Source organism: Pteropus vampyrus, unplaced genomic scaffold, assembly GCF_000151845.1.
Source record: "Pteropus vampyrus isolate Shadow unplaced genomic scaffold, Pvam_2.0 Scaffold434, whole genome shotgun sequence".
Lineage (NCBI taxonomy): Eukaryota > Metazoa > Chordata > Mammalia > Chiroptera > Pteropodidae > Pteropus > Pteropus vampyrus.
In genome coordinates, this window is record NW_011889215.1 from 1,002,643 (window position 1) to 1,016,936 (window position 14,294).

The window sequence follows — 14,294 nt, forward strand, 5'->3', positions numbered from 1 at the left end:
CCGCGCCCGCTGCGCGCTCGGTGCCGGGGCCGCGCCGCCGCTTACCCAGGGTCCGCACGCGCACGGCGTCTAGCGGCTGCCCCGCCGTGGCCTTGACAGCACTCAGCCGTCGCCACCCGTGCAGAGCGGTCAATGGTACTGTCCCCTTAAGGACTGCTTTGCCGAAAGTGTAATTAGGGTCTCTAACCCAGCCTGGAGTAAATTCCTAAAACGATAAAGGTCTGTAGAATCGCTCCGGCTTCGGGCTACCGGGGCCGCCCCGCCTACCACTGCGGCCTTCCCTGGGACCTTACCCAGGGACCCCCGACCCGCCTCCTCCAGAACTAGATGATTTCTCCTGACCAGCAGACTTGGTACTGCCTTGGGCCTCGCCCCATTCTCATCCCTGTTCCCTGCTCTGCCTTTTTCTTTTTTCTCTTTTCTTTTGAATAACTATCGCCACCAACATACTGTATAATTTTCTTAGATGTCTTGTTTATTTCTGAATACCTCCTCCACTCCCAACTTCAGTGTAAGTCCCATGAGGACAGGAATCTTTATGAGTTTTGCTTAATGACTTTTCCCAAGGACATACATAGGTCAGAGCCTGGAATATAAGCATGTTGTAAATAATTTGCAGACATCGATTTCAGCATCTTTTCGGATTCGTTTGTAATGTTCCTATAACTCAGTAAGATAATGTCTCCAGTGACCACAGTCATCATAGGCCAGTTAACCCAGACTGTTTATACGATGTGGAAGTGATATCAAAGTGGCAAAATTAAACTGAGGGCAATTAGCCGGAGAATAAAAGAAATACTCCCGGGTCTCCCTGAATTCATTAAGTATGCAATAAAACAGATAATCCTTAGATAAAACAATCACTCATTGGTAAATGAGTTTCCTTGGTAACATTCCACTCTGACGCTAGTCCTGTGTGAGAAATTTACGAAGTTGAAAGCATTAACCAAGTAAGAAATATATAGTAAGAACCAATTAATCTTTTAAAGGCATTTTTATGTACAGTATTAGATATCGCACTCTCAACAATTGCATCTTGCAGCAGAAATTACAACCGGCTATTATTAATGCTTAAGGTACCACAGTACACACGCAGGAGTGGGGAGAAGAAAAACCAAACAATATAAAAGACAGGTAAAAAATTAAAAGGGGTTGGGGGAGAGAAAGCTTCTCCCTAGGCTTCTTATTATAATTTCACTACAAGAGATAGAAAACAACACACCATCACTTAGTTATTGATTTCATAATCCCATTTGTAAAATTGCATTATCCATACGTACACCAAAGCCCTGAGGTCTAATTCCTTATATGACCTAAATAGGATGCATAGATATATAGATATATAAAACCTCTTTATTAAAAATATGGAAAAACATTTTCAAAATTTGCTATTTTAAGTTTAGATCCCGTGTGGTCTTTGAAAACACAGAGGGCTTAAAAATAATTTCAGAAGTGCAGGAAAACAGCGAAATGGTCTCCTTTTGTGAACACCACCACCATCTTCTGGCCTCATGGGATATTGCTGCCATGTTGCACTTCAACGGCTACAGCCAAAAATCAATATCATTTTGTCTTTACCTTACCCCACCCCCTTACCACCAAAAGACAAGTTAAACGAATTAATCAACTGAGGAATCCTTGAGCCAGTCACTTGCTATCCCAGGCATAGGGCAGTAAATAAATCTCCAAGCAATGATAACAAGGAAAGAAGTACAGTGAAGAAAGGAAACAAATCCAAACCTTACCTTTAAAAAGTGGGCATTTTTTTTTGTCGAATACAAATTCATAAAAGCCGCCCTATTGTGTATAACCTCATTGTGATTCAGTGCTATGTTTTTCTTTTCAAAATGTTGTTTTTAAAAATTATCGTTTAAGAAAGGAAAAAAATTCTATTGTGAATGTTTTGAAAAGTTCAGAATCATTTTTTTCCTTTCCTATGTAAACTTATTGCATTTGTGAGCTTATATGGAATCAAGTTAAGCAAGATGACAAGTAGAATGTTGTTTGATGTTCCTTCTGTATGCAGAAAAAATAAAAGGTAAATCTTTAGAATACTAGTATCTTCTATTATAAATCTAGTCATTATATAACCTGAACACTTGACACTTTTTTGTACAAAGACAGTATAATTCCAGTAATTTTTATATGATTATCATAACCTTTTGAAATTTTGATAAGTCCCACCATCTATTACAAGACTCTTAGAAAGTGGCTTCTGACAACTCAAAGGCTATCAGAGGTAGACAGAGTCTCAAGGGGGTTAGGGAATACTGTGGAATAATTTGGCGCCTTCCCATTTTCTCATTTTTAATTCAAAGATTCAATACCTTTATGTACAGTATATTTTGTCCCAATTTCTGTCATTGATTTTATTTTTTTATTCTGTGGTTTCATCACGTTTAAAAAATTGTTCTATATAAAAACATCTGAAGAATTTAAATCAACATTTAAAGTCTTTTTCAAGGCACCATAAATCTGTGAAAAAGGGTGACATGTGTTACTCTGAATATAATTTTAGTTTTCATTGATTTTGTTGTACTTATTAAAAAAATGGAATCCTTGAGATTTTTTCTTATTGTATATTTACTTATCATTTTTGCAGAATAAATGTACTTCATGCTTCATACTCTGGACGTGTTGGGTGAGCTGCTCTGAGTCTTTCGGGGAGCATGGCCTTCAGGGAGCACAATCTGCCTATGCAGCCCAAGCTTATCCCAGACACTCTCAGACAACTGCTCCTAAGAGGCACATTCACCTAGAAAAGTGCACCAAAAAGGAAAAAAATGGAACAGCATATTTTTTTCAATGTTAACCTAAATGTTCATTGCCTCAAATTATAATACTTTATAATTTTATAGTGATATTTTATGCTTTCAAAGTGCTTTCTTCAGTTATACAACTTGAAGGTCAGATATTATTACCCCCCATCCTACGGATGAGAAAACATAGGACTAGTAAATGAAAGCGATGGAACTAGAATCCAGGCCTCCTGACTAGTTCAGCTCTTTCTACTTACGTTACAACGTCTCTCTAAATTTGCACAGAGCAAGAAAAAAATCCTCACACTTCAACTCTCATTCCACCAGAGTATATAAAAAGCAGATGCTTTAAAATTTATACATACCCATATGATTGATTAAGCTTTTGATGTTTTAAATACTTTAAATGAATGATATGATGCTCCAGTTCCCTCAGTTGGTCCTTGTGAATTCATTGGCATTTGTTTCACCATAGTGGTTCTCTCCCCATAGCAATTACCTTCAAAGTGATCTATATGACTCCATCCCCATTAAAGCATTGTAAATTATCACTCCTTAAAGGGGGCTAATTCCACCAACAGTCTTAAGTGCAATTTTAAACTCATCTCTTGTAGTTTTAGTAATCAGATTGAATATTAACCAAAAAGCTTTAAAATTAGTCATGAAAACTAGCATACAGCCTTCCTTATATGAAGAACTAGCATAGGCCAGATAAGAACACAACAAAATTGGTTTCCTCTGGCTTATAAACTCATGAAGAATTGACTTTTTCTTTCCTATGACAAAGATATACATTTATTGGAAAACATTCAGAAAATATCCATTAATGTCCTTTTACTAAGTTATATCCTAAACCAGTGTTTTCCACATTTTTATTCTGTAACTCCTAATATGTTAATTCCTATCCTACCTTGATGAGATCAAGTTACATATCCATTGCTAAAATTTCAGGAAAAGTAGAGGAACAAGTTAAAATATTTAAACAGTATGTTCATGAGGGACTCTGGAAAATACTAGGCCAAATGGCAGCCATGTTTCATGTTCTTAGGGCGATTCTCTTTTGAAACAATTATTTTTAAACAAATAAGGAGAGGTAGTATTCTGATTCTGAAAGCACATAGAAGTATTGGCTTCAATTAGTTAAGAAGATTCAATTTGGAAAAGACCTCATAGACCTAAATTTTAGGCCAAGCCACTATTTGACATTTATGAAAATTTGAGTCTGCAGAAGTTAAGTGACTTACCCTAAATTACTGCTAGTTGCCAAAAGTAATTCAAATATACTTCCTACATCCTAAGTTTCCAGATCTTCTTTTTAAGCCATATTACCTAGTTCTTATCAGATTTCAAAAGTTAGAATAAGTAGTAGCCTACTTCTTAATTCCAGTTGGAAATAGAAAACAACAGGAGGCATAGAAATATCTTTATTTGATAGCAAAATTTTGATGTTTGACAATAATTGCTTGAAAAATGTAGAATTCTCAATAAAACTTTTAAGAAACAAGTTTGGGTTGTAAATTAAATTAAAGAGAAACAAGTTTGGGTTGTAAACGTAAATTAAAGAGAAATAATCCATTTTCAGACTGAAGTCATACTTTGTTGATGAGACAAAGTTAAAATATTTTTTCAAACTTTCATTATTTAATTTTTGCTGAACTTTATACAAAAAAGATGGCCTTTTCTTATTGCTCAAAAAAGGCTGTCTTTTTCCCCTAACATACAGGCCAAAGTCTGGAGCTGCTCTTGGCTCTAGTATTCTCCTGTAACTCTGTGAAAGGCTCATTTCTCTTCCAAGGTCAACATGTTACCAACACTAAATATGACTTACCTTTTAATTCAATTAAATAAGCAATGAATAGCACCTTCTAGCTGTTTTTTAAGCCTTGCTTTGGTAATTTTGGTGAAAGGGTGTAGGTAGGGCTCTACTCCTTATACTTTAATTGTGTTTTTCCCTTAGGTTTTTCTCTGAACTGTTCTGTTAACCTGAATTACTATGTCCTTTTGATCCTTTCTCAATAGTCATTAATGGAGCACAATGTCTTTCTTTCTCCCATTTGCTATGCATGTTCACTCCTCTCAGGAACTGGAAATGTAACCCCTGCTCCTATTTTCTGCTTAGTGATCGTAATTTTTTTTAAGAAACATTGGAAAAAAATCATTGACACTGAAATTCATAAAGACTTAACTCCCAGATCTCAACCTAAAACCATAAGACAATATTTTAAACAAACTTCCTAACACTATTCTTTTAATGGTATTAAAATTATTCCCTTGCAAGATTTGATAAGTAATGGTCATTCTTCAATTGTGATATTGTCATAATGCCACTGACATTTACTGTTTTAACTAAATTATACAATGTTCATTTTTTTTCTTTTTAGAAGAAGCAATTTTTAATTTATTTGGTAGGATTATAACTATTGGGCCAAATTTCCTCAGGTAAAGCTCTGAAGTAACCACCTATATAATGTAGACTAACTATTCACAACCTTTATTCTGATTTAACACATAAGGTAGAGGACATTCAGCTATACAACATTAATAATCAAAATTCTTTCAAAGCACCTAAAATATATATGAAATAAGTGAGAAGAGTTTATAAATAGACATCTATGAAAAGATCACAAGAGATTATCTAATACAGATCCATAACTCTAGGCAAGTCAACTCCTATAATCCCAATTTTATAGAGGCAAATTAGGCCCAGAAGGATCAGCTTACTGCAGCCTTAGAGTTATCAAGTCAGATATCAGAATTACAACAGCATCCTGCCATTAAATTTTACCTATACGGTTCACAACACAAAAACTAGCATTGTTCAGTGCTTAAGTAGAGTAATAAATGATTAAAGTTTCTACTATATTTTAGATGAAAAATATAACATATAAAGACATATCTCAAAAAAGATTTCAATTAATTCTGAAAATGTCATTGAAAAAGAGCCTAATATTGCCAGAGAAAATTACAAAGAAGTAACTTTTGAATTAATTTCTTCTACTACATTTAAAACTCCTACTTGTAATATACAAGATATTGAGCTGATTCTTACAATTAGGTGTATTAAAAACTGAAGATTCCAATTTAACATCTTTGAACTAGTGTCCAAAGACACTAGTTTTAATAATATAGTATTGCCAAAAAAAAAAAAAAATCAAGTTTTATTTGAAACATTATTTATAACCTTAGTTTAAAATTTTTTAAATTCCATACATCACTGGAATTAAGCTAGTATAAATCTAAAGCTGATTCTGATAAAATGTATATGGGAAAACCTAGAGCGACCACTAAAAAAAAAAAAAAAAAAAGAAACCACTAAAAAATATAGTGACAAAATCATTAAAGAAACTAAAATGCTACATTAGAAAATATTCAGTTAATGCAAACAAAAGCAGTAAAGTAAAAATAAAAGAACAAAAAAGGCATAAAACACAAAGAAAATAAAGTGAAATGGAAGACATAAATCTAACTATATCAATAATATCATTAAATGTCATTGGATTAAATGATTCAGTCAAAAGGCAGACACTGTCAGACTGGGGAAAAAAAAATCAAGATTTGATTGTAAGCCATCAATGGGAGGTATACTTTATATTGAAAGATACAGATCAATTGAAAGTTAAAAGATGGAGGAAGATATAATTATGCAAACAGCAACCACAAGAAAGCTATACTAATATCAGATTAAATGAACTTTAAAACAAAAATATTATTAGAGATAAAGAGGAATATTTTATAATAAAAATATATGCATATAACAATTATAAACATATAATTGAGCACCAAAATACATTAAGCAAAAATTGACAGACTTCATACCCTGCTTTCATTAATGATCGAACAACTAGGCTAGAACCACTAATAGATCAACAAGAAAATAGTTGAACAATACTATAAATCAACTAAATTTAACAGACATCTATAGAACACTCCACCCAACAACAGAATATACATTTTTCTCAAGTGCACAAGTAAACATTCTCCAGGATAATCTACGTTAGACCATAAAACAAACTTCAATACATTTTAAAGAATAAAAGTAATACAAAGTATGTTCCTTGACCACAATAGGATGAAATTAGCAACCAATAGCAAGGGGAAAAATTGGGTAACTCACAAATATATGGAAATTATCACTCTCCTAAATAGCCAATGAGTCAAAGAAGAATTCAAAAGGGAAATCAGAAAATACTTTGAGATGGATTAAAATTAAGAACAACATACCAAAACTTTGCACCTAAAACAGTGCTTAGAGAGAAATTTATAGGTGTCAATGACTACATTAAGAAAGAAACAAAACCTCAAATCAATAATCTAAAAGTCTACCTTAAAATACTAGAAAAATAAGAGCAATTAAACCTAAAGCAAGAAGAAGGATAGAAATAATAAATATCAGGGTGAAAATTAATGAAATGAGAATAGAAAAATAACAAAGAAATATCGATGAAACCAAAACCTGGTTCTTTGAAAAGATCAACAAAATTGATGAACTCTTAGCTAGACTGACTAAAAAAGAAAATGAGAAAAGATTCCAATTACTAGAATCAGTAATAAAGGGCACATTACCACTGGCCTCATAGAAATAAAAAGGATTATAAAGGAAAAATTGAACAACTGCACATCAAAATTAGATAACTTAGATAAAATAAACAAATTCTTAGACACAAACTACCAAAACTTCCTCAAGATGAAATAAACAATCTGGACAGACAAGTGAAGAGATTGAATTAGTAATCAAAAAACTACCCACAATGTAAAGCCCAGGTCCAGATGGCTTCTAAAGTCTACCAATTAAAGTAAGAATTGATACCAACTTTTCACAAACTCTTCCAAAAAAATAGAAGTGGGGGGAACACTTCTCAACTCACTTGATGAGAACAGTATTACCCTGATACCAAATCAGACGAAGATATCAAAAGAAAAGTAAACTACAAACCAATCTCTTTTATGAACATGGATGCAAAAATCCTCAACAAAATACTAGCAAACTGAATATGGCAACATATAAAAAGAATTATATACCGTGACCAAATATAATTTATCCCAGAAATTCAAGATTGGTTTAACATTTAAAAATCAATTAATGAAATACATTATATCAATAGAATGAGAAACAAAAATCACATAATAATCTCTATAGATACAGAAGGAGCATCTGGCAAAATCCAACACCTTTTCATGATAAAAACAAACAAACAAAAAAACCTAGAAGCTCAAGAGAACTTCCTCAATGCGATAAAGGGCATCTATGAAAAAACTAGTTAACATCATACTTAATGGTGAAAGAATGAATGTTTTTCCCCCTAAGATAATGAACAAGACAAGGATATCTGCTCTCACTATTTCTATTTAATATTGTGCTGGAGGTTCTAGCCCGAGCAATTAGGCAAATATGTGAATAAATGAATAAAAGACATCTAGATTGGAAAAGAAATAAAATTATCTCTATTTGCAGATGACATGATTATGTACAAAGTAAATCCTCGAGAATCCACTAAAAAACTATTCGAACTAATAAATGAGTTCAGCAAAGTTGCAAGATACAAGATTAATATACGAAACTCAATTGTATTTCTATACACTTGAACAGTCTGAAAATGAAATTAAGAAAACAATTCCATTTACAATAGCATCAAAAAGAATAAAAGTTACAAATAAATTTAACAAAAGTGAAAAACTTATACTCTGAAAACTACAAAACATTGCTGCAGAAAATTAAAGATTTAAAATAAACAGGAAAACAATCCATGTTCGTAAATCAAAGGCCTAACATTAAGATGGCAATACTCCCTGAAGTGATCCACAAATTCAAGGCAATCTCTATTGGAATCTCAGCTGACTTTTTGTAGAAATTGATTAGCTGATTCTAAAATTCAAACGGAATTGCAAAGGATCAGAATAGCCAAAACAAACCTGAAAAGACAAAGTTGGAGAACTCTTACACTTCCCAATTTCAAACATTACTACAATATAATGATAAAATGTGTGGTACTGGCACAATAGAATGGATTGGCACAGTAGGAACAGAATTAAGAGTCCAGAAATAAACCCATATATCTATGATTTTTGACAAGGGTGTCAAGGTCATTCAATGGGGATAGAATAGTTTTTTCAACAAATGGTGCGGGGACAGCTGGATGCTCATATGCAAAATAAAGTTGGACCCTTACCTCACAACATATACAAAAATTAACTGAAAGTGGATATAAGACCTAAGTACAGGAGCTAAAACTATAAACTCTTAGAAGAAAACATAAGATAAATCTTTATGACCTTGGATTAGGCAATGGAGTCTTAGATATGGCAAGAAAATCAAGAACAAGAGAAAAAATAGATATATTGGGCTTTATCGAAATTAAAAACTTTAATACTTCAAAGGATATAATCAAGAAAGTGAAGACAACCTACAGAATGGAAGAAAATATTTACCAATTATATATCTGACAAGGGATTTGTATATAGAATACATAAAGAACTCCTATAACTTAATAACGAAAATCAAATAACCCAATTAAAACATGGGCAAAGGATCCAAATAGACATTTCTCCAAGGGAGATACACAAATGGACAACGAGCACATGAAAAGATGCTCGACAAAATTAATCACCAGGGAAATGCAAATGAAAACCACAATGAAATACCACTTTAGAATGGCTAGTCTAAAAGTCAGCTAAAAACAGGTGTTGGCAAAAGTGTGAAGAAGTGAGAACCCTCATACACTGCTGGTGAGATAAAAAAATGCTGCAGCTGCTTTGGAATACTATTTGGCAGTTCACCAAAATGTTAAACAGTTACCATATGACCCAGTAATTCCTCTCCCATGTATATATATACTCAAGGGAAATGAAAACATGTGCCTAGACAAAACCTTGTACAACTAATGTTTATAGCAGCATTATTCATAATAGCCAAAAGATGGAAACAACTCAAATGTCTATTGACAAATGGATAAACAAATATGGTTTATCTGTGCAATGCATATTATTTTCCCATAAAAAGGAATGAAGTAATGATACATGCTTCTACATGGATGAACCTTAAAGACATTACGCTAAGTGAAAGAAGTCATACACAAAAGACCATATGATTCCATTCATATAAAAGTCCAGAATAGGGAAATTTATATAGAAGGTTAATTAGTGGTTGCTTAGGGCCGAGGAGCAGGGAGAAGTATGGAATGGGTAGATAGGAGAATGATAGCTAAAGCGTAATGGAATGCTTTAAAATTGGTGATGGTTGCACATCTCCAAATACTGTACAAACCACTGAACTGTACACTTTAAATTGGTTAATTATATGGCATTCAAATTTTATCTCGATAAAGTTGTTAAAAATTAAAAATTGGTGATAAAATCTGTCTGCTTATGTTCAAATCAAATAAATTTTTGTAATTTCTAACAATCACCTCCTAGTTTTGTACTACTATTGCTCCCATACCCTCCCCATACATTTTGGCGAAAAAAAGATTTTGTGAAAGTTAAATAACTGGACAATTACAACTAATTTGTAAATAAATGGATTTCAGAATTCTCAGAATATAGTGAATGTGACTAAAATATTATCTAGATGCACGTTAGTGGTCACTATCCCAGTACCTTAGTCATTCACTGAATCTTTCTTACGTGTCCAAACAGAATTCTACATGTTTTTATATTAGTGGCCCACCAAACCACAAGGACCCTCAGACAGCTCACTGCCACTCTTAAAGTTTCAGCTTCCTTAGGTCATCCTCCCTAAAAAATAATTCTGGCCTCATCTGTCAGTGAGTTGATATCTTATATATTATTGTAACTTTTTCTAGGTTATGTGATGGGTTCCATAAGAGACGGATGCCTTCTGTATTCCTACTTCTTGTATAGAACCACTAAAATGAGAAATGGAAAATTGGAATGGTGGCTTGAGGAGAGCAGCACTTTTTTTTTAATGGAGGAAACAGTAGCTATGGCATCATGAAAATTTTTCCATACTATATGTTGGATGGTTACTTGGTCATACCCAATAATGCCATCTATATAGAAAGAAAAATTCACATTTATGCACACAGAGATACAGCAAAAAAGTAAACTCAAAGTCAAAATTTAGTTCTAGAACTGATCTGCTACTACAGATATGTATCCTTGGACTAGTGACTTAACTTCTCTGATCTCCATTTCATTAATCTATAAATTAAGTGGACTAGAAGACTTAAGATGCCTTTCAAATCCAAAATCCTGTAATTCCAGGCCATGAAATATTAAATCAGATGTAAAAACAACATAAATACAGTTAAAACTCTAGTTTTGATCAAATTTTTAAAAACTAACTACCTTCAAAAACACTAGGAAACATCTCTTTTGGAATATTAGTACAAGTTTAAATTCAGTAGAATCAGATAAAGAAATCTTTCATTTCATAGGAATATATGTGAACTACCTACCAGCTCATAACCTAACTTCCTTTCCTTCTAATATCCATGACTATTTCAACAGAGGTGTCAAGCTCTAATTCACAAAACAATTACAAGTCAAAAGTAATTACGGTGACTATGCCAACCAAATCTCAAAATATTAAACATTTAATACTTACATTTAAATGCATTGATTATAACAACTTGTGTTTTAAATATAGAATATGCTATAAGCTGTATGTTAGGGTTCAAAATTGAATGACTTCCAGTTTACATATTTGACTATTTTGTTTTTAAGATTGTATATAGGCTTTGGTTAATCTCAGTTTCTCAAATACCAGCAGCTGGAAAGCAATGCTATTTTCAGTGGTATAAAAATTAAGTGCATGTTAAAGACAGATCATCTAATTCCTGTACTTATCTACTTAAGTAGAAAGTATGAAACTATGAGTCAAAGAAAAAAATTATGAAATCGCAGGAGAAAAAAAAATGGCATAGATGATAGAGGCTCTGTTCATTCCTCTGGAGACCAAATCAAAGTTGTGATGGAAACAAGGAGCAGCAGCAAGGAAAAATCGCCTGGAATCTAGATGAATAAGCCATACAACCAGGGAGAAAGCCAAGAAAGACCCCTGCAACAGGAGAAGGCAAGACGGGGCGAGGACACAGGACTGCCCAGGCTCGAAGAGCTGAGTGAAATGGAGGCTTCGGCAGTGGCAGATGCCTCTTAAAGGGGCCGCGTCCACGAGCGGACTTTTGCGTTGATCAACCTGCTCGCTCTGAGCACCGGTGCCAATTCAGCTGCACACAGGAGGCACCAGGGACTTACAGGGAGACATTGCTGGAGTGAGGGCTGGGGAAAGATTCGCTTTGTACAGAAGTGCTGGTGGTATTCATTGTTCCCTGTTGAGCCCTCCCCGCTCCCAGTGCTCGGACACATGCCACCATAGCTGTGGCGTCATTGAGCTGGATAACAGAAGTCGCTCGCTCAGAGGATTCCCTGAAACTCCTTTCCCCAACTCATGGCCCCACCCAAGCCACATCCAGGTGTGTCCTCAGTGATTCAGGTGTTCCATGCTGAGCAGCACCTCACACTGGAGGCAGCTGGCCTTGGTTTCTGGTGTGGCCTTATGAAGCAACTATAAGCACAGCATATGTGGATTGCATGCTGAATCTTAACAGGTGGCCCTGGAGGGGCAGAAGCTTGGGCTAAATTTGGCCTGCAGCTGAACCCCTCTCAGGACTGTGCCACTGGACACCTACTTCACAAATCCACACTAATAAGACTGGGAGACTTAGAAGCGTTGCTTAGTACATAGAAAGACACGGAAAGGCAGCCAAAATGGGAAGACAAAGAAACAGAAACCATGTGAGAAAACAGAACATAGATCCAGATATAATGGAGTCAAGTAACCTAACAGATGTAGAGTTCAAAACGCTGGTTATAAAGATGCTCGATGAACTTTTGGGAAGTGTAGATAAATTCAGTGAGAACTTCAATAAAGAAATAAGAAACAAAAATAGAAATGGAAATTATAAAAGGGAACCGGTCTGAAATAAAGAACACATGATCTGAGATGAGAAGTATATTAAATAGAATAAACAAAGGAATAAACAAAGTGAACAAAGCAGAGCATCAAAAGATTTATCTAGAGGATAGGAAAGCCAAGGACATTCAATCAGAATGGCAAGAAAAAAGATGCCAAGACTATAAAAAAATTTAAGGAGCATATGGGACATTATTAAAGGTCAAAATATCTGTCTGATTGGTGTACCTGAAGGAAAACAAAATGTTGAACAGCTATTTGAAGAAATAATGATGGAAAACTTCTTTAACCTGGTAAAGGAAATAGACATACAACCTCAGGAAGCTCAGAGAACCCAAAAACCAGGGATCCAAAGAGGTCCATACCAAGACACATCATAATCAAAATGCCAAAAGTTAAATATAAAGAAAAAGATCTTAAAAGCAGCAGGAGAAAAGCATAGTTACCTACAAGGGAACACCCTTAAGACTGGCAGCTCATTTCTCAAAAGAAACTATGCAGGACAGAAGGGCTTGGCACAAAATATTTGACATGATGAAGACCCATGATCTATAACCAAAATGATTTTATCCAGCAAAGCTATCATTTAGAGTCAAAGGACAGATAATGAACTTCCCAGACAAAAATAAACTAAAGAAATTTATCACCACCAAGCCAGTATTACAGGAAATGTTGGAGGGACTTCTTTAAGAAGAAAAAATATGTATCAAAAACAGGAATAAAGAATGGTAACAACTACATTCCTATCAATAAGTACCTCAAATGGAAAAGAATTAAGTGCTCCAACTAAAAGATAGAGTGAATGAATGGATAAGAAAACAAGACCCCCAAATGCTGCCTACAAAGGACTCACTTCGGATTAAAAGACACACACAGACTAAAAGAAAGGAGATGGAGAGGTTATTTTGATGGACCTAGAAGGTATTTAAGTCAGAGAAAGATAAACACTATATGATTTCACTTATATGTGGAATCTAAGGAATAAAAAAGAACAAACTAATCAAAAACAAACTCATTAATATAGTGGACAATTTGGTTACAGACAACGGGGGGATTGGGGAGCTGGGTGAATGGGTGAAGGGTTAAAGAAATACAAATTAGTAGCTGATGGATGGTCATGGGGTTGGGGAGCACAGCGTAGAGAATACAGTTAGCATTAATACGATGGCTAGGTCAGGAGAGGGAGATAGCAATTGGGACGGTCATTTTATGAACTATATAGATGTTTAACCAATGTACTTGTAACTAATTAAAATAAATTAAAAAATAAAAATAAAATTATGAAATTGCAAATTGTAGTCTATTTTCTTGTTTAATAAAATGTGAAATCAGAGTGTAAATGAGTTAGTTTAAGCAATTGATGTTCATAACTAATGCCTTCTGATGATCAGATATTTGGCACAGAATACTACTTCTTTTTCAAGTATAATACCTACTCTTCATTTGGGCCAAATCTTGTCTTTGTTAAGAAGTAGAAAAATGGGTTTCAAAGTGTGTACTTTCTAGAATAGCAAGGTTATAGATGTGTTTTTACAGATCATTATCTAAAAACATACACCTCGATATTAGAAAAAAATTGGAGTGTTCAGTTAGAACTGAATTTA

At 34.2% G+C, this 14,294-nt stretch overlaps 1 protein-coding gene across 1 annotated transcript in view; it reads right to left on the reverse strand.

Moving 5' to 3' along the window:
- SPIRE1 (spire type actin nucleation factor 1) overlaps positions 1-522 on the reverse strand; it is a 207,688-nt gene extending 207,166 nt beyond the window's left edge. The window contains exons 1-2 of the mRNA XM_023523983.1: positions 490-522; positions 46-205 (exon numbers count right to left, since the gene is read on the reverse strand). Of these exons, the coding sequence (XP_023379751.1) occupies positions 46-205; positions 490-522 (193 nt within the window). The remainder of the gene's footprint in view (positions 1-45; positions 206-489) is intronic.
- Positions 523-14,294: the final 13,772 nt, after the last annotated feature.